A 22,784-nucleotide genomic window follows, 5' to 3' on the forward strand; every position below is an offset into this window, starting at 1 on the left:
TTTTTAAAGATTTGTTTTTTCCACGTTGATAAATGAACTCCAGGTGTACACTTCAACAGTATGAGGTTCGTCCTCTGGGGGGCGCTTGTTCTCACTAAAACGGTTTTTTAAATTTGTAGTCGAAGAAGAAACAATATGGCCGGTAATTTACGTGAAATTTCGGTGAAATTTTCTTTGAGTGATTAAACAAATTATGCCAAAATGTTATGGTATTTATCTTTAGCGTCAGTCTTTTGCAAAGTTGACTGTTTAACTTGATAAATTAATTCATAGGCTTACAAATGTTTGCGTATACTGAACTCCCGAACAGCAATTAGCTATGCCAAACAGGCTGTCAAATGTTGTGTTTTGTTTTTGCCGTTGTTGTTTTATTTTCTCTGACATTTTTTTTTTCTTATGGTGTTTAGTTTTAAAACCAACAAGATGTCCGGTATGTCACTAGGACTCAAGTGGAATTAGCGGGCTGGCGTGCGCGCGCCGAGCTAAGCCCAGTGGGTGTCGGGAGCGCGTGTGGATTGTCCACCATCTCGGGCCCACGCCAATGTGCACCTCGCGCGTCTTATTATCATCATTTTCATTGTCATCCATCTCCACGGGGCAGCCATCTGATCCTCCACGAATACTAGTGAGTATCCAGACTTCTTTTTCGTGTGTTTGTGGAATAACACGACAAAACTGCCTGTTGAGCATGTTTAACGGTTTAGGTTTTGCGTCGTGCGCACTTTTACGCGCCGCTATCTGCTTATGTTGTGGACAAACTACTTACATTACTCGTTTTCTCACTTTTTTTTTTTTTAAATGAATTATGAACAATCATATGATTGTTGTTTTAGCGTGTGTGTCGAGGAGCGAAGCTTCATTCACCCTTATATGATCTGACCATCTGGATGCGCACAACTGACCGAAACACAGTGAAACACATTGACTGTTTCCACATTAGCTTCATAATCTAATTAAATTAAATCAATGTTTATTATCATTATCATTGCTAAAATTATGTAGACCATATTTGCACCGTGCAAGCTCGTATGCAGTGAAAGAAATCCACAAATTTCACAGCCGTTCTATCATGTTTAAATCTCTTCTTCAAACTCACCTTTATCGTACTGGTTTTTAAAATTCATTTTTATTGTGTTTCTTTTTTAATTATCTAATATCTATATAGTCACTTCATTGTTTTGCTTTTGCTCAATAGTTTTATTTTGTTCATTGACTGTTTTAAAGTGACACCTGTTTACTATAATTTGAAACAATATAAATAGACTTTATAGTGTAAAAAAAAAAAAGAAAAAAAAAAGAACAAAGTCTGGTGACCAGTCCAGAGTGTATCCTGCCTCAAGTCAGCTGGGATATGCTCCAGCACACCTGCGACCCAAGTTTAAAATTAGCAGTGTTTAATCTGTTGGATCGTCGTTCATATATTGACCCCTGAGTTACCCGGCCGGTACCCTCTGCCCCTTTGTATGAGGGTGCGTTTGTTGACCTTTCCGCATTCGTGTTGTTGAGCTGTCAGCAGAGCTTACAGGTCGGTAAGCCTGACAGACATGCGCATGTGCCCTACTGCCGGGTTCGTTCCAACGTAACAATGTCTCTATTAGTGCACAGGTTACATGGTAGAACATGTATTATAGGTTGGATGTATTACCATGGGAAACAATGGAAATAGTCTTTTCTGAGCATGTTTTAGCATAACTTCCACCTATAGTGGGTGGGTGTGGATGTGATAAATGGGGGATTCGTTCACATATAAATAGGCACCATACTTTTGGCAGCAATTGACACCATGATTTTGTTTTTTGTCATGGAACACAATATAAAAATGATTCCACTCATACTGTTTGTTTCTTAGCAGGAATTAAAGATGCTTTTGCGGGGAGGGGGTGGACAGTCACTGGAGGGGTTGAAAATGTTGCTAACTTGAAAGCACTGACTTGGCTGCACTTTTGTACAGTAGCTTCACTCTATTCACAGCCTTGTTGTTAGTGCAAAGAGTGTCAGTGTCAGAGTGTCAGTGTACTATAACGATAAAAACATATCAAACACTCTGTATTAAAGCTGTACGAAAACAAAATATGGATACAAACATCTACAGGGATTTATTAATGATAACACCTCGCTGGCAGATATAGATGAACAAATCTGCTGACCCGTGGCGCTATGTAGCACATAATGACAGCCCGACCGCCAACGTCCATTTTTGGACCTAATATACTCAGTTTACATCTCAGTAGTGTGTTTACTAACACGCGGTAAACTGGGATTAGCGCTGCTAATGTCTATACGTTCAAGGAAGTTGACTAGCTTATGTGGAGAGATGTAAATGTAAACACCAATTGAGACAGTGTCTAATTACACTTACTCCGATGTGATAATTGTTCCTTAACACAACAGTTTAATAAACATCAAACTACAGGAAAATAATCAGTGTCCAACATTAATAGTGACACAATGGCCCGGGGTCAGTAAATACCACTATGTCGGGCGACCACCAACCTTCAAACACTGGACCGACCGGGCCGTAGACCTTAAAAAATACATTTTAGCTTTTGGACAGATCGACTTTTATGACTGAAACAAGCCGGCTGAACCGGGCCACTACAACTCGGCTCATGGGGGCTTGGTAGACACAAGCCAGGAACCCATGACGTTATTGTTGCATTATATTTATTTCAACTTAAGACATGATTTTACCATTCTTACATTCATTAGCTTTAGCTCGGAACTTATACTTCTGTTCTGCCACTTTAACACCCTTTGTTCCCCATAGTGAATGTCAAGATTAAAGTGCAAAAAGGTCATAGATAAAAATAAATAAAATCCCAACGAATGAAGCCGGGCGACCAAATTACCCCAGCAGATTGTTGTAAATGACACCCGGTCACTCAGAGCTTAATCCAAGCCTACATCTTCAATTGAGGCAAAAAAAAAAAAAAAAAGTAGAGAGACAGATTTGGCTTTAATTCTTGATCCGTCACTTTAAAAAGTCACATGATACTGGAAAGTCAAATCAACCTCAGAGCTCTTTGCAACAAATACTCTAAGTGGACCTTAATAACTGATGCAGAAAGAGTGTATCGCTAGAAACCAGTTTTGCAGATCAACACAGGATTTGTTGGCCATGTCTAATCATATCAGGATGAGTTAAAAAAAATAAAAAAATAAAAAAAATTTTTTTTTAAAAAGTCCTCCAGGACCCAGGTTGAAAATTGAAATTGAACAGGTAATTGGAAGTTGACAGTAAATTATCAAGCTTTCTTACCAACATCATTTAATGCAACCGGAGCACGGCGTCAGAAATTTGATGGTCATTTTGGCTCATCACCATGAAAAGTAAAACTCAAAAAAGATTATCATCTGACACCAGTTTGGCTGACACAGAATTAGATGGACAGTGGACATTTCCATCAAAACAGGACGCAGCTTATTAGCCTTGCTTGAAATTTAACAGGAGGTCAGACATTTTGGTTGGTTTTGGTAGCAGCCATTTTGTATGAATTTCAATGCTTGTATTGAACAAACTCCTACTAGGGAATTTACCCCAAAATAGCTTGTATACTGTTGTAATTGAATACATGAAATTGCAGGGTTTTTTTTTGTTTTTGTTTTTTTAAGATTATAGAAATTTAGTCTAGGTGTACTATTTTACATTGGGTGCTGGGTTTTTTTTCTTTTTTCTTTTTTGAATTATAATGTCTTGATGGGGATGTCAAATTATGCTTAGTCATTTACATTCTGAGGAAAATACAGACTCATGAATAAAATAAAATAAAAATCTTTTACAGGGATAATAAGGTTAAATTTTGAGTGGCATCATATGAAATATGTATGTCTGTATGATTTCTAACTACATTATACTGACATGTTTTTAAAATTTTGCCGCTGTTGATAACAGTTTCGATTTTTTTTTTAACTGCTGTATTTTCTCCTGCCTTCAGAGGGATGAAACGAAAAAGGCCGCATGTCCGTCGTCAGAGCAATGAGTGAGTCGTCGTCCGTTCACTCTGCAAAGCTCGTCTCATTGGCCCGCTCGCTCTCCGGACTTGGTCTCGACGCCACTAACGGGGGCCCTCCCGCTGTCGGCCTGCCTGACAACAACGAGCCTCCTCCTCCGGTACTGTGTCGGGGTATCAGGGTGGGGAATCATTTTTGCACAAGGGCCGCATTTTATTTATTTATAAGGGACAGATGGACCAAGTCAATTGTAGATGAAATTGAAAAATGGCTTCATGCATTCTTCTTCATACAGGAGTCTGACATCGACCTCGGCCCAGGGCTCTTTTTCGCTGACGGCAAGAGGAAGGTGGATTATGTGCTGTGCTACAAATACAAAAAAAGGCGGGCATCCAAGGGACGCCTCTCCATCGCGTCCAACGGCAGCATTCCCATACCCATACCGGGAATATGGGAAATGGACCCGGACTCCGGCGAGGCGGGAGGAGGGGCTGCTTCGGGAGACACAGAAGAATCAAAACTGTCCGAAGAGGAAAAGGCCATCATGAGGGAGGAGTTTGAAACCGGGCTGCTCGATGCCGGACTTGAGATAGAACGCGATAAAGAGGTGCGTAATGTTCTTATCGGGTTTTCAACGAATTGTAATCGCTGTGTTTATTATTAATTTTTAGTTATTGTATTTTTCGGGCTATATGTCCCACTTTTTTCATAGTTTGGCTGTTCCTGCGATGTGCGACTTGTATACAGCACGTTATAATAAGAGTGCAAACTGACAGAGAAAATCCCTGTTCTCTAATCGTTTTGATGGCAGCGAATGTGTTCTGGTTGGATTCAAAACTTCTGCATGTAACCATGGAATAGCTTTTCTTATTAGTTTAAAATTGCTTACCTTAACTAGAATCCCACATCACATTGTGGCCTGAGGTAGAATCCTGGTCGGTTATTTCGCCCTTTGGTGTTGTGTTGTTGTGTGCCACATGCTAAGCATACATTAGTTGGCATGACTACTACTTCTTCTTCTCCCTCCTCCTTCTCGTCTTCCATTACTTCTTCTACTTTCTTTTTGCAGCTGGCAATTTTTTTTTTCTTTTAGTGTATTACTACCACATTAAAGATCATCTTCCTTGTTGTGGTCGAATAGAAGAAGGGACTGTCTCCCCAGCTAACATGCTATTTACAACACTAAAAGGCGCAATAACCAATCAGGATTCTAAGTTTGTCCACAATGTGATGCGGGATTTTAGTTAAAGTAAGCCATTTTAAGCTAAAAAGAAAAATGGATCTCGTTCGCTGCCACCATCATGATTAGAGAACGGGGATTTGGGGTGCGAGTCCAAACTGGCTTGACATGTCTATCATAACAGGGCAGATGAAAAAGCCTAAATACCTAAGCAATGCAGAAGAGGAAGTTGGCCTTTTGGGAAGAATATCATGGCTGTGCACCTTCAGATGAACAGGTATTTGGGAATTCGTCCAAATGAGTCCCAATCGGAAGCAGGTAAACAGACACTTAATCGCAAAGCCGTGTTGTGGGCTGTACTTGGCGTCAAACTTCATGATTATCACGTCGAGGATTTTCCATGCCTTTTCATTGCTACTTATACATTTTTTGACAGACATTTATGGGTCACTCTTAAGCGATGTGAACACAAGTCCTGTTACTGGATGGCTGCCAAACAGGTTAAGGATGACTCAGAGTCTGAAGCTGAGGCTTGCCCTGTTAGTTGTATCCTCTTGCGTGGCATTGGATTTTGACCTGCTCGTACACCATAGACATTTCTAGGATTTTTTTTTTTTTTTTTTTTTAGAAGGACAAGTGTCATAGTATTATTTAAAATGTGTTCCTCAATTTTTGAAGCGTGCATCATGGGCCAAATTTGTATTTCTTTAAAGCTGACATTGTGACGCCATTATTTATCACTTTTTTTCTTTGCTTGTATACAAATAGTTGGGTCTCTGCAGTGTTTGCCCACCGTCAAATTTAACAACCAAGTGCATCTTTTGTAAGCTGCCCATTTCTTAAAGTGTGTCAGTGAGGAAGCCGTCATAATTATAGCCAAATTGTAATACATTTACATTTACAAAAGCCATACAGTGTACTGTATTGTCGTAGCAGAAACACACACAAAGCAAAATATCGACCAAGTGACAGCTTGTAACTGCTTTGGGAAAACAATTGGATGCTGACCAGTGGAATACCCTGTGGTCATCTGTTCCTAGTTAGAGAGAGAACATAATGTCTGCACGGTATGACAACATAAGCATCCTGCTTATTTTAGACGCAGTGCTGCATGTGTGTGTTTTGTATGCACGTTGCGAGGCGCTCGAGTGTGTTATCAGCTGCTGTTTTGGTTGAGGATTAAGACCGCTGACCACCAGTGTGAAGCCAAAGGCCAGATTATAGGGCCTTATTAGAGAGTGATCCACTACTCAGAAGTGTTTGTGCTGGTGCGAGAGAGGCGTATGGCCGGCGGGGGGGTTTCGCTTTGATTGAATGAGTAGACGCGTGTCGTCACTGCCGACCATCTGTCAGTGACCCAAGTTTTTTTTTAGGAAAGTCGACTGGGTGCGGAGTTCCAAGATGATTTGTGTGCAGACGCTGCTTATATTGTAAATTTATGAAGGTTTTGATACAGCTCTTTACACATTTGGGAGAGATTTTCCGTCATCTCACAATGCAGCTGGAACAGGTGCCGCATAAATACTTGGCATCCCGGCATGAAGGTCATTGCTGTAATTAAATCATCTCTGAATCAGCGGTGCAGTTATTGTTTTTAACATCGTTATCATCACCAGATTGCCTCTCTTTTGGGTCCTTCCTTAAGTAATGCAAGAGTAAATATCATGGAAAATTGATTTACTTTGCTTGTCTACAAATTGTTGTGTTGCCTACCCACCCAAATTAAAATTAAACAAACCATTAAATATTTTGTCAGCAAAACTGTATCCGTTACAAAGCCATTCAGAATGTTACCAGATTGTGATGTCACACTGGATATAATTTACATAATCACAAGTTTCTTCGCCCTTCGCTTTAGCATTAGGCCAGGTGAAGATCCATAATTTTCAAGGGACCACCAGACTGCACGGAAACACTAGCATGTCTACTCGTACTGGCATCAGTCTGGAAAAAAAAAAGTGTGATTGAACATCCCTACTTTTTTAGACTTGGGGCTTAACAAGTAGCCATTCCCTTAGTCGTCATGGCAACAAAAGCCAAGATTTGGGTGAGATGTGTGCTTTATTTCTTGATCCTTTGGGTATTTCGATGAAATCACGTCACAGACGTACAGACACGGGACTTTTTTTAATTTGTAAAAAAGTTTAGAAAAATAAATAAATAAAAGCTACTGTATTTCTCTTTTGTAACATATGTTGTGTGTACTGTATTCTTGCTGTGTTTATTTTAGGGCCTAGATTCTGGTTCTGGTCGTGAAATAATGACATTTCCTGCAAAACAACCTGATCAGGATACAAAGTACCATTTCGAAAGGAATAGAGGAGGTGCTTCCGGCATCTTTTGTGCACATAGCTGGAGGCAGAGACAACCATAAAATAGGATCCAACAGTAGCCCCTTTCACACAGGCAATACAGCAATACAGTAAAGCCAGAGTTTATTCACCTGTGCCTTTCTGACAGAGCAGGAATGCGCCATGTCCACAAATCAGTTTTGGTTTTGGCACACATTTGTTTTGGCTTTGTGTATTCAGATAATTCGACAATTATAGGGCAAGGGGCATCAAGCTTAGAATTTTTTTTTTACCTCACATACTGGCTGTTTTTCACCTCAAATGCATTGTCGGAAGTAAGTACATTATCAGTTTGACTTGAGTACCTTACGTAGAGGACTCGGCAGTAGGGATAGACCGATTATCGGCTGGGCCGATTATCGGCGCCGATATTCAGCATTTTGAGAAATATCGGCATCGGCCATTTTGAAGAATCATATGGCCGATAATAGATCCTTATTTATTATTATTATTATTTTTTTTTTAAGTGTTAACTTCAGGGAACTAATTTAAATGTCAATTTAAAAAAAAGTTTTTATTTTCATTTTTGTCGACCCTGGGAACTCTCTGCACCTTGTGTTTTTGATTTAAATTAAAACTAAGATAAGTAAAAATGTAATACTTTGGATATTTTGGAAGACTTATTTTTTGTAGAAAATAATTGTTTGTTTTTATTTAACTTTTGAAAACATGCTACTGCGCCTGGGAGATCCCAGAACTTGTCTATTGACTAAGATTTTGAAAATAAAAAATAAAAAAAAATAAAAATATTTTACTAACCCTAAAAGTTGCTCAATAAACATGTGCTTTAAAATAAAAATAAAAATAAAAAAATAAAAAAAGATAAGAGCTGGAGTTTGTATTTTTTCCAAATTTTGATGTCCCTTTTTAGTGAAAATGAATATCGTCTCCAAATATCGGTTATCGGCATCCTTCACTACTAATAATTGGTATCGGTATTGGGCCCAAAAAAACCTTATCGGTCTATCTCTACTCGACAGTGCATTGTTGGACATTTTGCTTATGTGCCTTTTTTTTTTTTTTTTTTTTTTTTTTTTTTTTTTTTTTTTTTTTTTTTTTTTGTAATGAAGCCTTTGTGGGAACTTGTGTTCATACGCAGAGGGCAAACGGCATCAGCTTCATCCGGTTGCACATCCCATGGACAATACTCAGTCGAGAGGCTGAACTTCAGAAGATCAAAGTTGCTGTCAAAAAGGTAGCTTACTCTCACTCACACCTCTTATTCCAATTCAGGGGACGGGGAACATCTGTGCTCAAGGACCGGATTTGATTTTTTATTTTTTTTTTAAGTGGATAGATGGGTCAGGTCGTTTGTAGATGAGGTAAAAAATAATAATAATTTTAATGTGTATGTAAAATATGTAAAATACATTATTTTAATCATAATTAATTAACAATTAGGGTGGTTGAGTGGTTAGCACGTCCGCCTCCCAGTGCTGAGGACGCAAAATCGAGTCCAGGCTCCGGCCTTCCTGGGTGGAACTTGCATGTTGTACTCCCCGTGCCTGCGTGGGTCTTCTCCGGGTACTCCGGTCTCCTCCCACATTCCAAAGACATGCATGGCAGGTTAATTGGGCGCTCCAAATTGTCCCCAGGTGTGCTTGTGAGCGTGGATGCGTGTTCGTCTCTGTGTGCCCTGCGACTGGCTGGCGACCAGTTCAGTGTGTACCCCGCCTACTGCCCAGAGCCAGCTGAGATAGGCTCCAGCACCCCCGCGACCCTTGTGAGGAGTAAGCGGTTAAGGAAATGGATGGATGGATAATTAACAATTATTTAATCAAATAAAATTATTTATTTTGCCTTTTTTGTTTTGCAATAAAATGCACAATTACATAGTCTTTTAACCATAAAAATATTTTATACGATTATACATTTTTGATATTGGTATATTTATATTCAATAAATTATGTATTGAATTAATAAGTACATTGTTTATTGTATTACCAATAAATTGACAAATTATTTAATAGATCAAATAGTACAAATGTAATGAATGTGTTTTAATTAACCAATATTAGGACTAAAAATATGTAATCAATTTAGGCAACAAAATATCGCATGACTTGTGATAAGTGTACTTTTTTTTTTTTTTGTAAAACTGAGCAGAAATGTGAGCTGCGGAAAAGGGCGGGAATTGCAGGAATGTGGGACTCATTTGCGACGAAAATGAACACGCCATTCCAGCCGGACGTCCCCGATTTTGATGTCCAGCGGGACCCGCAGACAAACGTCCGTTTCAAGACACTCAAACACCCTTTTATCAGAGACAAGCTCCACCTGTAAGTACCAGCACACTCACAAATTATACGGGTATGGCACTTCTCAGAAATGTTCAAGCCCAGATACACTGACTGTGATGTAGTCATGCTAACCACTACCCCATAATGGCTATAATGATAGTCAATTATTACTCTCATCTTACTGAGACAATTGCACAACTTCAGCGTTCAATCAAGCACCGTTTTGGTTGAACTAGAACAGAAATTGTGAGAGCCCTTTTCATGAGTAAACTAAACATAGTATGTGTTTAAACCAGCAGGGTTTTTTTTTTTTTTTTTTTTTTGCTTAGTATTTGAGGCCTAGCAGTCACATATGAAGTGAACATTGTCTTCCATTTTCACATCATGTGTGTGTAATGGTCCATTTAGTGTGTTTTCCACAATAATAAAAAACCTGGCAGAGGTTTATGTCTGACTTGGATGTTCTCCTTGCAGGTATGACATCACGTCAACAGAAACTGTCTTTGATAATGCGACCCGCAGCAGAATAGTAAGTGGAGAACTTCATATTTGGGCTGGTCCAAATGGCCAATTCCAATTTAATGCTTTTATCCCATTGTTTCTACTTTCTAATTCCATGTACCAGTACAGTTCAAGTAAAGTCAATTGAAGCTTACTTATTCAGCCCTTAATCACAAAAGCGTCTCAAAGGGCTTCACACTCCCACGGTTGACAAATATGGCAGCCCTTGATTTTAACCACAAGAGGGCAAGGAAAAACTATATTTAAAAAAAAAAACAACAACAGCAGGGAAGAAAAATGAGAAAACTTAAGCAGACTGGGCTACAATTTAGCGGTGCTATACAATCTTAACTACAATAGTGCGAGAGTCTATTTAATGAGTTGAAACACTTGGAAGAAGACGCCGTGAGAAAAGTGGGGCCCGTTTGGTCAATGCAGAACTCTCCATAGCAACAACTCCGAGGTGGTGGCCTGCTTCAGATCTTCTCCCGCTCAAAGTAGACCATGTTTAATGATCTATGCGTTCACTATAGTTGAGATTTTCAATCTATGTTTCTTAATGTGTTTGTGTAGTTTCAGTAGACGCAGATGTATGAACCAAATTGGTGTATATTTTATTCACATTTGCAAGAAATCTGCTTCTGATCTTAAGATATTCAATTACATGCGTTCAACCCCCCTCCTGCTATACTTTACCACGATGCGTATCTCAAATGTTCCACTGGAGAGGAAAAAACAATTGGAATGGTGTCACATGAGCCATGGAGTGTAAATCCAGACCTTGTTTCATAACACGCTTACTGTGTTTGTGTGCAGGTTGCAGAGATTATTTCACGCACAACCTGCAGACACTCCTGCCAAACCACCGGTGAGGACCACGTTGTCCCCCGTGGCTATTATTTTAATACTTTTGATGAGTCATGATTCATGATATCCTGAATCACTTTACTGCAGGCATCATGTCCTTATTGGCTCGAGGAGTCTACATCTCTGCCTTCCCTTTGCATGATGTGAGCATCCTCATATACAGTTTATCATGCATGGAGTGTGTTTCATTGCTATAAATGGAAATATTGTACACAAGTGCTTATTTTGGGATACAGGGCACGTTTTCCAAGAGAGAAGGTAAAGATCAGAGAAATGACAGACAGGTGAGTCCCCTTTATCATGTCTGAACGGTAAACATTGCAAAGACATTTATTTGTGGCGTAATTCTTGTTTGTCCTTCAGATCCTCCATGAAGAATGGGCCAACTACGGAGTCATGCTCAAGTACCAGCCTGTGGACTTGATCAGGTTGCTCTTTAACTCTCATCCTTCTTCTTTCAAGCTTGTCCTCATTAGGGTGGCCGGTAGCGGGTCAACTGGAGGAAATTCCAACTAACTGTGGATGAGAGGCGGGCTACACCCTGCACTGGCCACCAGCCAATCACAGGGCAGAAAAAAAGCTAACATATACACTTTAAATACTTGTACTCAAAGAGCCAATTGTGACCATCTCACACAGGAAATAATAAAATACTGGGAGCCGCAATACCTACAAAGTCTTTTCCCACTTGTACTATGCATAAAAGAATACCAGAAAGAAGCAACAGTCAAGATATAACAACAAAAAACATCCTTATATATTACTTCTAATTGGACAGGAAGTACTTTGGAGAGCAGATTGGCTTGTACTTCGCCTGGCTTGGTGTCTACACTCAGCTCCTCATCCCTCCGTCCGTACTAGGCATCATTGTCTTCCTCTACGGCATCTTCACTGTGGACACCAACGTGCCAAGGTAGGCACATATATTAAATCTTAACGTGCGTTAACAAAAATGTCAGTAACTGTTTTTCAACGGCTCTGTAGTCAGGAGACGTGCGACGACAACCTGAACATCACCATGTGTCCGCTGTGTGACGGAGTGTGTGACTACTGGCAGCTCAGTACGGTGTGCTCACTCGCTAAAGCGACCTACCTGTTTGACAACGGAACCACGGTTCTCTTTGCCATTTTCATGTCTCTATGGGGTAACTATCATGTTACTTATTGTCTCATTCATTGTCGTGTAAATTTCGTTAAATAATAATAATAATAATAATATTTTCGGCAACACACATTTTTCACCGGACAAAAACTAGACTAGACAAGACTAGACTTAAACCCTCACAAACAATAACTGGGACTAAATCAGTAGAAGTCAATTATAGTTATAACATAACATTAATCCAACGGCTATAATATTCCAACAATAACGTTAATCCGAACGCTAACTCATGCTGGCTAATTTACTACAAGTTGTTTGTAGCATGGAGCCATAGTAGACACTTGTTGATATACTGTAATTGTGTATGTGAAGTTGTTTTTCATTAAAAAACATGAGATAAAATTTCATCTGAAATCGTTTTTGATCAGAACTGTTCAACATTATCTGCTGACAAAAAAAATATACAGAGGTAAAATGATTATTCTGACTAAAAGTAGACTAAACTGTTGACAGTTTTTGTTGAGTAAAACTAAAACTTAAATAAAATTATGCTTGGTTGGATATAAAAAAATTAAAATAAAAAAAAAATGCTAGATTTGTAGTTGACTAAAAGTTGACCAAAAAAAAAAAAAAAAAACAGGATGAGGTTAACTAATTATGATGAAAACTTAACAAGTGTGATTGGAACTGGACTAAAACAGACTAAATTTAAAAATGTCTGATAATAGATGAACATGAATTAATTCATTTTTTTTTAAGTATTTGTTGTTTTGATTTGAAAATGTGAATAATTGACGTGTGATGTGGAATTTACTATTTAACCTTTATTTAACCAGGTAGAGCAATTGAGAACAGTTTCTCATTTACAATGCCGAATTGATTGCAGGCAGTATGGCAAAACAAGGCAAAAATACAGTCAAACAAGTACCAAACAAAATACAACTGGTATGATTTGTGATATATATCTTATTTCATATTGAGCACAATTGTTTGTGTGTCATCTTCTAGCTGCTTGCTTCCTGGAGCACTGGAAACGGAGACAGATGTGTCTGAAACACACCTGGGATTTGACCAGCTTGGAGGATGAGGAGGTACCGTATGTATCAGGCAGCCACATGCAGCAACTTGTTTATGTATCACTATTTTGAACATGTTGCTTCTAAATCCGTCACATAGTCTAAATGTCTAATCCAAAATCAGTCGAGCTGAGAGGGTTAAACCTCCCGGCTCCCGGGTCAACTGGGGTGTGATCTCTCACACACACACACACACACACACACGCATCCACGCACACACGCAGACGTAAATATGCGCACACGTGCACTAGCATGACTCTTTCACTTCTCATTAACGGTCGTAATGAGATTGGTCCCTTCTTAAATGAGGCAAACTTGCTTGAGAGCATGACCGTAAATATGCACTTGCCTGTAACAGTTGTCATCTGTTTTGTGCGCGCTTGTGTGTCCTTTACATTTGCTGCCCAAAGGAGCGAGTCCAGGTGAGCATGTTTCTGTTGATATTTGACGTGCCAACAGGAAACGAGAGCTGGATGATAGGGAAAAAAAGTGATTTACAATTTCAATCAATTTTGACAATATTCAAAGCAAGTTTTGCTACTTCTGGTCCCCTTCCAGGATTCTTTTGATTCCAATTATTAATGGGGAAAAAAAATCTAAAGTTTTGTACTGAGCAATAACCTAAAATTATATGATGAAATCAATGAATCACTCAGACCTATAAGAAGCAAGAAATTTAATTGGTCAGGGGTTGGAGTAACACAGAAACAAGATGCAACAATGGAAGGATCGGAAACCAACAATTTTCTGGATTTCTACCTTGCTATCTACTGCACAAGCGAATAAAAACGCGTTGCGAATGACTTGGTCTACCCAGTAGGAAAATTAGATAACCACAATGGGTGTCACAGGGCATTTTATGAATTTTTGCGCTCATTTTTGCGGGCAAAGTAAAGCCATTGGACCTCATAAGGCCCACTGCACTCTTTAATCCAGCCCACTAAGCATTTAGATTATCAAGAGTTCTGTTCTGTTTGTTGGATTAATTTAGCCTTAAAAAAAAACAAAAAAAACAAAAAAAAACAATAAAGCATTTTCAGTTTTTAAAATGTATCTAACTTAATAATTGATTTAATGGCAATAATAAAGTCAAACAATTTTAATAAAGTAAATAATGCATACATTCAACTTATTTATGTATTTATTTTCATTATATAGCGTGTACCTACGTAATTGGCAAGTTAGTAAGAATAAACATCATTTCTTGAACAAACTGCCGAAAAAGTAACGTGTCCTCATGCAATGCATTTATACTGTGAGTGTATTTGTGTGTTGTAGGAAGAGCTGAGGCCCGAGTATGAAGAGGCATTACAGGAGAAGAAAGCCAAAATGAAAGCAAAGTGGAAAAAGAAGGTGCCATATCTGATTGTCGTGACTAAAGTTGGTAGTAAATGCATGTGAAATCATATCCAAACTGTGTTATGTTACAGTTAACCCAAAGTGGGGACGGAGTGGACGGAGAGAGGGACCAGATGCTTTCCTACCAGGTAGCGCTTGTTGATAAGTGGGGGGAGAGGGCGGGGTTGTTGCACTAAGGTGATTTAAACCTCGCCCGGGAGCTGACGCTTATCCTAATCTAATTTGTTCGGCAGCGCTACTCATGCGCTGAACTCCAAAATTGTTGTTATGCAAACATTTCAAATGGCCTTTGCTGAACAATTACAATTATAAAACAGCAGCATGTATGTCATTGTTTATATGTATAAAAGCGCAGAGGAAGAATCCCCAACCCTCTCCACCTTCTGTGAGTGGTTGAGTCCAAAGCTGCTTACCTGCCTGAGATTAGCCCAGATTACTGATGCAGGAGGGAGGCCATGTTTAGCTGGCAAACACACACCTGCCAGGTGGAAAACATAACACACAATGTGTGTGCACAAAATCTAGTGAGGGAATGTTGGGAACTAACAGTGGCACTCTGTTATTGCCATAACTGAGCTGTGTGTACTAAACAAGTCATTCTACAATGATAAATTTCCTGCAAATATCTTGGAGTAACATAACCTAAAGTTGTATTTTGCAACTTCATCTGTCATTTTTTCCTTCCTCTTACTGCCAAAATTCCATTTGTGGACACACACACTTGCACGTACAACATTAAACACATTGCTAGCGAGTGCTATGTTAGCTGTTGATTTTTGTGTAAACTTTGGAAAATTGCAGAAAGTTCATCTTTAAATTTGTGTTAATTGTGCTGGATGTTGAGAGCTTGTTCACAGTAAACACCAGAGTGTATAAGTAGCATGATTTTGTTAAGGTATGGCCATTATTATAGACTTCGCTGACATCTTTTTATGCACTGTCTAGGCCAGATGTGTACTTAACAACAAACGGCAGAGATGCGAGCTGATTTACAGTATAGGTTTAGAACTGTGTGGAGAAATATTGATTCTGTGGCTGCAACCTGTTTATGTCACCATGAAAACAGATCTATCAGCTGTTGGAAATAAATGAATGCAATTTCAGGGTTGTAAATATAGGTCAGTGCTTCTGATCGTGACCCTGAAGGCCATGGAACTTGATAACAAACATCTTTATTGTCATTCTTTTCACAGCTCGAGCCAGAATCCCTGGACATCGAGGATCACCTGCCAGGTTACCTCATCAACGTGTCCACACTACTGCTACTGGTACACCTGTATTATTATTCCCTGCAAAAAAAAAAAAAAAGTTTGGATACAGTTATCATGTTGAATGTCATACTGTGCATGAGTACCTGAAGTGCCTAACGAGTGGACATTGCCCAGTGACAAAATGCAAAATTTACAACATATATGGTTGGTGAAAATGTTGATTAGGAGAAAAATTTGACGTGTAACTAGCAATTTTGTCATGTAAAGAAATTCCATAAACATCCAGTGTGTTGTGTCTGTGTCCAGGTTTTTGTGACTTTCTCGGCAGTGTTTGGGGTAGCCGTGTATCGCATCTGCATGTTAAGCGTGTGGTCCATGAATCCCGACCATGATGCCAAAGCCAGCGTGAGGATGACGGTCACCACAACGGGCATCATCCTCAACATGTTGGTGGTGCTGGTGTTGGAGGAAGTCTACGGAGCCATTGCTGTGTGGCTGACTGAGCTGGGTATGCATCAACAAAAATATTTCCAAAATTCACCTCCTATCAGAATCTAACTCTAACGCTACCTCCAAAAACACTTCAATTCTGCATCATGTTTGTCTTTGAGTTTGATCATGTTTCCGTGTCCATTGTTTGAGATTAAATAGAATATAAAGAATTTAACATTTAATTCATCATGATTGCAGGCAGCTCCCTTTCGTGTTCGTGACACTAGTGAGCAGTATGATTTTGTCATGATGGCATAAAAAAAGAAGAGTTTCACAACTACTGTATGTGACTCAGTAAGATGTAGTAATTTTAGTAGTTTCCTTAAAGCGTTATAATGCTGCCATGTAGATGCTATCTGGTGTTTCCCATTATGTGTTAGAATTAAGCTAGCAGATGTAAAAGCAAAGTTATTTGGCTGTTTTAAAGACACATTTAATACACTTTTTTTGTTTGTTTAGTTTGACAGTTAATGTCAACTGGGCGCATGAAGCCCAATTTTTTATTTTTTTTACTGTGTATTCTCGGATTCTTGCTTAAAAGTAAATTCAAAACATCAAATTGTTAAAAAAAATGTCTGTCGGGTCACTCGTGTCTCAAGTCAACGCTATATTATATGTCAATTATATTATATATTATATTATATGTCCATATGTTGGCAAATACTTATAAAGTAATCTAATTGTGTGTGTTTGTCTCGTCCAATCAGAGCTCCCCAAGACACAGGAAGAGTTTGAGGAGCGGTTGATCTTCAAGTCTTTCTTTCTCAAATCCATGAACGCCTTTGCACCTATTTTCTACGTGGCCTTCTTCAAGGGCAGGTGAGCATCTATTCTTGTCCGTCACGCATTTGCGACCGTGCCTCCTTTTTTTTTTTTTTTTTTTTTTCCCCTGAACGTTTGTTGTCGTCATTCAGGTTTTCCGGTCGGCCTGGAGACTATGTTTACGTCTTCGGCGACTACCGCATGGAGGAGGTGCGGCTTCACGTCTCCTTGTGTGTATTGTGACATCGTTTGAAATGTGCTTTTTGTATCCCAACTCTAGTGTGCGCCTCCAGGCTGCCTCATTGAGCTGTGCATCCAGCTCAGCATGATCATGCTCGGAAAACAGCTCATTCAAAACAATGTGTTTGAAGTTCTCATTCCGTATGTTAACCTGCCCACAGCCTACATTCCTGACAAACATCAAAGCCTACAAGTCATAGTGAAACTTATTTTCTTTCTAGTAAGCTAAGGAAGATGTACAGAACCCTACAGGAGCAAAAAGGCAAGGACAGAGACGCTGAGGACGAGATGGACGAAGCCGACGAGAAGAGATCCAAGCAGCAGTTCCACAAAGATTTTGCCCTGGAGCCCTTTGAGGGCGTGAGCCCGGAATACATGGAGATGAGTGAGTGTCTTTTGCCCGTCCACATTCACACTCTCCGCCAGCACGCAAATTCCAAACAGGCGTTGTTCTCTCCGCAGTCATCCAGTACGGCTTTGTATCTCTGTTTGTGGCTTCCTTCCCGCTGGCGCCCGCGTTTGCTCTGCTCAACAACGTCATCGAGATCCGCCTTGACGCCGCCAAGTTTGTGACCGAGATCCGGCGGCCGGATGCCGTTAGGTGTAAAGACATAGGTACACTGAATACACAAGCACACAATGGCATGACTGCCACTCTATGGCTCTCCGGGATCTTGTAATCACTTTCTTCTCCTTTACTGTCCCTCATGCACACACAAACGCTCTTCAACTTCCCTCTCCCTTTGTTTATCCTTTTTTTCCTCCCTCGTACCTGCCACCTTCAGGAATATGGTACAACATTCTCTGTGGAATCAGCAAGTTTTCTGTCATTACCAATGTAAGTGTGTGTGCTTTGTGTCCATGCATGTAATTGTTGATTTATCAGCTGGCCTACAATCTTGATACTCCAGAAAAGCATCTCATCAATGGAGTGTTGCTATGAAACTAAAATTTATCGTTTTAAAGGCCACTGAAGTGTGCAACAAATGATTGACAACTCTCAAAGTCACACCTTCTGGTTGTATTTCCTCGGGTGTAGTGATTTACATACTCCCAGCGGGACCCCCAATATATTTGCATATTCACAGATTTAAAAAAAAAAAAAAAAACATTATTATTTTTCATTCTTGAGGGGGGATATTTCCACGTACTTTTATTGCCATTTTTTTTAAAGTTTTTTTTTGGGGGGGTGGATTCTTCCTCTCAATGCATTTCAATGGTTTTCAATTACTTTTATATGCAAATGTGTTTTATTTGGTCACTGTCATCCCCTCTCCTCTCATAGCGGGGATCAACTGTATATCAAATTAGTGGCACAAAATTGGGCCAGAGACGGCTAGTTCAGTTTTTTCTCAGGCCATTTTTATCATTTACTAGTACTGTCAACTTAGTCATAATGACTATTTTAGCAATTATGACAGAAAGGGACTTTTTTCTTTTTTTTTAAATTAATTTGTAAACTTCCCCCTTCAAACTGTAGCTACATCCATAAAATAAGGCTGCGACATATTACTTTCAGGATATGTGCCATCTTTTGGCTGACAACCTGCCCAGCTGACTCTAATAGGACACCATGAATGCTATATTAAAAAAATAATAATAATAAAAGAATAATAATGTGTGTGTGAGAGGTACCGTTGACTAATATTATTCATGTGTGGTTTGTCTCCGCAGGCGTTCGTTATCTCCTTCACGTCGGAGTTTGTGCCTCGCATGGTGTACCAATACATTTACAGCGGCAACGGCACCATGAACGGCTACACGGAGCACTCCCTGTCCTACTTCAACGTCACCAACTTCCCACCAGGCACCGCGCCCAACACAACATTATCCATGTGCAGGTGGCGAGGATTCCTTTAAACCTTCACCTTTTTGGTCTTCCCCTTTAATCCTTGAGCTCAGTGGACTGAACACCTCCCTTAAGAGTAATGTGTTCCCGATGTAGCAATATGGACTTGATGCCATGCTAAATCCCACTTTGTGTTCATTAGGTATAAGGACTACAGGGATCCACCATGGGCGCCAGATGCTTACACATTCTCTAAACAGTATTGGTCTGTTCTGGCTGCAAAACTGGTCTTTGTCATATTCTTCCAGGTAAAGGTTTTGGCGTTGTTTTTCTCAATAGCATGAAATTAAGATTGATTTCAAGGAAGGTGGGAATTTTGACCGAAGCAGGCCATTTTTAAAAGACACCTAAAGCCTGTTGTAAATTGTTCATGTCTCCTTTAATTACTCATTTTAAAAGAGTATGAGCATCTTTTAGGGGAATGCCATTTATTGCCTCAAATTTGTTTCAATTACTAGCTGGGAATAGTTTACTATTCCCGTAATAGTCAGATGACGACAGAGTTTGATTCCTTTCAGAACCTCGCCATGTTCCTCAGCATGCTGGTGGCCTGGTTGTTCCCCGATGTGCCGCGGTCACTGCGGGAGCAGCTGAAGAAGGAGAACTTGATGCTGATGGAGTTTCTACTCAATCAAGACCAGGAGGCTCACGCTAAGTCGCTCTCCACCAAACCCTCCGTCTTCCCCTTCCCCGCCAACATAGACATTGTGGTGGAGCCACCATCGGAGGAGCACCAGGTGCAGAAGGAGGTGGAAGATGTCCAGGAGGTGTTGGAGGTGGAGGTTGACGTAGCTCAAGAGGAGCCCAGTCGGACTAGTGACAGTGACTCAGATGCTGGGAAGTCGTTTGAGGGTGTAGTTGGAACGGGAGATGAGGAGCGAGGATGTGTGGAAGAAGATGAGGGGAAAGAGGAAGCAGGAGAGGACGGAATAAAAGTAAGCGAAGAAGGTGAGCAAGACAACGAAGATGAAAATGAAAAAGCAGCAAATGAGGAAGACGATTCAATTGTGGATCTGGATGCCCTCATGATCCAGTTAGGCTTCACAGGTGAGAGAAGAAGCCGTTTAAAACATGTTTCCACCAAGCTGTACAGTTCAATATGCATGGGACATTTTGGATCAGATAAATCCTGATCATGAGGATTTGTAAAGGCGTGATTGGAAATAGTGTTGCATCATAACGTAACTGGAAGACCACATGTATACTGCCAATTAACTATCCATCTTCATTAGGGTCACAGGTGAGCTGCAGTTTATTCCAGCTGACATTGGGTAAGGCATACCCTGGAGTGGCCAGTCAGTCGCAGGGTAAACATTGGCAAACACGTACTAACCCTCACACCTATAGACCATTTAGAGCAGGTGTGGTCAAACATTTGCATTAATTAACAGATCACCCAGGTCATTCGTACATGAGGTAAAAATAAATAAGTATAATTTAATTGTATTCATAATTATTACAATTATATTTAATTGAACAACTATTTTGTAAAATTATTACAAAAATGTTTAATGCATAATTACATTGAATGTTTTATTTCACTCATATTTTAATTTACAATAAATGAAGTCACCAAATCATAAAATTAAAATTTATAGCAGCAACTTTGTCAGTTAAAATTGAATTATCCTTCCAGTTCCATTATGAACCACATTAGTTTTGTTTTTGTTTTTTTGTTTTTCTCCGAGTTCAAATATAAACTTGCATACCGATTTGTACTGAACCGAGCTGTGCTTCTTGGTGGAAACAAGACTTTTAGTTTGTTGTTGTTGTTGTTGCTGTTGTGCCATTTCGCCATTTTCAACCTAGTTTCAAGTTAGAGTCTGTTTGTATTTTTATTATTTTAATTTATTAATGGCAAAATCCCAAAATACAAGTCTGCACCATTTTTATGTTGCGGCCCCAACCACATTGACATGCACTCTTTGTAACATTCCACTGTCGTTGGTACGAGACATACTAGTCCAAGATGGGTTGATATTAAGACCTGACTGATTAATTGGCCGCTGATTCTAATCGGTCGATTATTGTCTTTCAAACATTGACCAATTGGGCCAAATGACCGATTATTTTCCCCTTAAAACTTTATAATCAAAGAAAAGTGAAGTTTCCAATGCTATGAAAGTACCCTGAATGCACCATTTTGCTTGCATAGTATTAGCAAAGAGCAAGTGTTTAGCGTATATTATTCTGTTGACCCTCAACATTCTTTAAGCTGTTTAATGACACCCCATTGGAGTTAACTGTAAAACTAAACACACAACAAAAATAATTACATCCACTGTATATTTATATACAAGACATGATTCGTTTTTAAAACATCACTAGCCTAGCTCTAATGCTAATGTTAATAGAGGATCCCATTCAAATGCTAACGGGAACTTAGCATCGACTTCAGGAGGTGTAGTCCTTCAAATAACGAATATTGGTATGATTTTTTTTTTTTTTAACGATAACATAATGGCTTTTATTCCACAAAATTTGGCAACTTTTTCATTCCTAAGGGATCTACCGGTCCAGACAAATCTGAGGGGATGCTTGAGAAATGTCTCAACATGTTTGAGAACCCCTCGTGTAAGTGCCTTCTCATAAATTTTAACATTCTCATGCAGATGAAGACACCTCATCAATCAAAGATAAAGAGATTCCGCAGTCAAGCTTTGAGCAAGAACCTCCATCCAAAAGAGCTTCCTGCCAGTCACTAAGCAGCTCCATTGCAGAAATGGCCCCCTCCCACACGGACGCAAGGCTCTTTGCGCCCATCGCTCCTCCGCCCCGAGAGACGGGCGCCGGGGCCAAGGCCCGCTGCTCCACCCTGCCTTCACGCCACCGAGGGGCGGAGACGTGTTACAGCCTACCGAGGCCCAGCCACTCCAGCAGCTTCTCCAGGTTCCGCCAGCAGGCGTCTGTCATGCCACTGGTCCCCTTGGAACCTTTGTCGTCAGCCAAGACCAAGACCGAGTCACCGCGGCAGCCCCCCGGCTCCGGCGAACTCTTCTCCCTTAAAGGCCCCCCACCTCAGCAGCCTCGCTCCAGGGGCAAAGCCCGGTGCTCCACCCTGCCCTCCAGACCAAGAGCCCCTGGCTCCGAGGAGCGTCCCACCAAGCCGAGCCATTCGACCAGCTTCACAAAGCTGGCAGACCGAGTGCCCCCTTCCCCTAGTGAACTTAAACGCAACACGCCAGTATGAGAGGAGGTTGGAGGCAAAAGAAAGAGATGTGGGGGTAATGAGGGGGACAATCCAGATTGTTATCTTGTCTGTGCCTGGAGCCTCACCCACCCCCTTATTTCTAAATAATACCCTCCAGACCCTTCTTATCCTTTTCAATTGTCACGTGTTTATACAACAGAAAGACAATTCCAAGAAAGCGACCATATCATGGGAACTTTAAATCTTTTTATTTATTCTTGTTTTTACCCTACAGACGCAGCTCAAATAGCCCACCCTCCTCTGTGACACTCATTTACCCAATGTGTTTTGTCACTGAGGAGCGTGGGAAACTATAGAAGATAGATAAGTAGATGAAATGTTTATTTTTAGAGGTTTTGATATATAAAATAAGGCAAAAACATATTAAAAGAACAACACATTTTTATGTCTGG

At 40.1% G+C, this 22,784-nt stretch overlaps 1 protein-coding gene across 2 annotated transcripts; it reads left to right on the forward strand.

The window, feature by feature from the left end:
• The first annotated feature begins 173 nt into the window (after positions 1–173).
• ano2a (anoctamin 2a) lies at positions 174–22,777 on the forward strand. 2 transcript variants are annotated; one of them, XM_077517056.1, is made up of 28 exons: positions 174–625; positions 3,936–4,111; positions 4,247–4,558; positions 8,582–8,677; positions 9,589–9,761; positions 10,197–10,251; positions 11,040–11,091; positions 11,178–11,233; positions 11,327–11,374; positions 11,454–11,518; positions 11,869–12,003; positions 12,075–12,235; positions 13,201–13,283; positions 13,679–13,690; positions 14,547–14,621; positions 14,699–14,755; positions 15,821–15,895; positions 16,145–16,346; positions 17,038–17,149; positions 17,245–17,302; positions 17,373–17,473; positions 17,554–17,717; positions 17,795–17,947; positions 18,118–18,170; positions 19,007–19,173; positions 19,324–19,429; positions 19,700–20,228; positions 21,794–22,777. In XM_077517056.1, exons 2-28 carry the CDS (start codon positions 3,959–3,961, stop codon positions 22,369–22,371), a joined length of 3,831 nt encoding a protein of 1,276 aa, XP_077373182.1. In that variant the 5' UTR covers positions 174–625; positions 3,936–3,958; the 3' UTR covers positions 22,372–22,777. The 2 variants fall into 2 exon arrangements, with proteins under 2 accessions (XP_077373182.1, XP_077373183.1); XM_077517057.1 differs by lacking the exon at positions 13,679–13,690.
• Positions 22,778–22,784: the final 7 nt, after the last annotated feature.

This window comes from Festucalex cinctus, chromosome 3 (assembly GCF_051991245.1).
Source record: "Festucalex cinctus isolate MCC-2025b chromosome 3, RoL_Fcin_1.0, whole genome shotgun sequence".
Taxonomy (NCBI): Eukaryota; Metazoa; Chordata; class Actinopteri; order Syngnathiformes; family Syngnathidae; genus Festucalex; species Festucalex cinctus.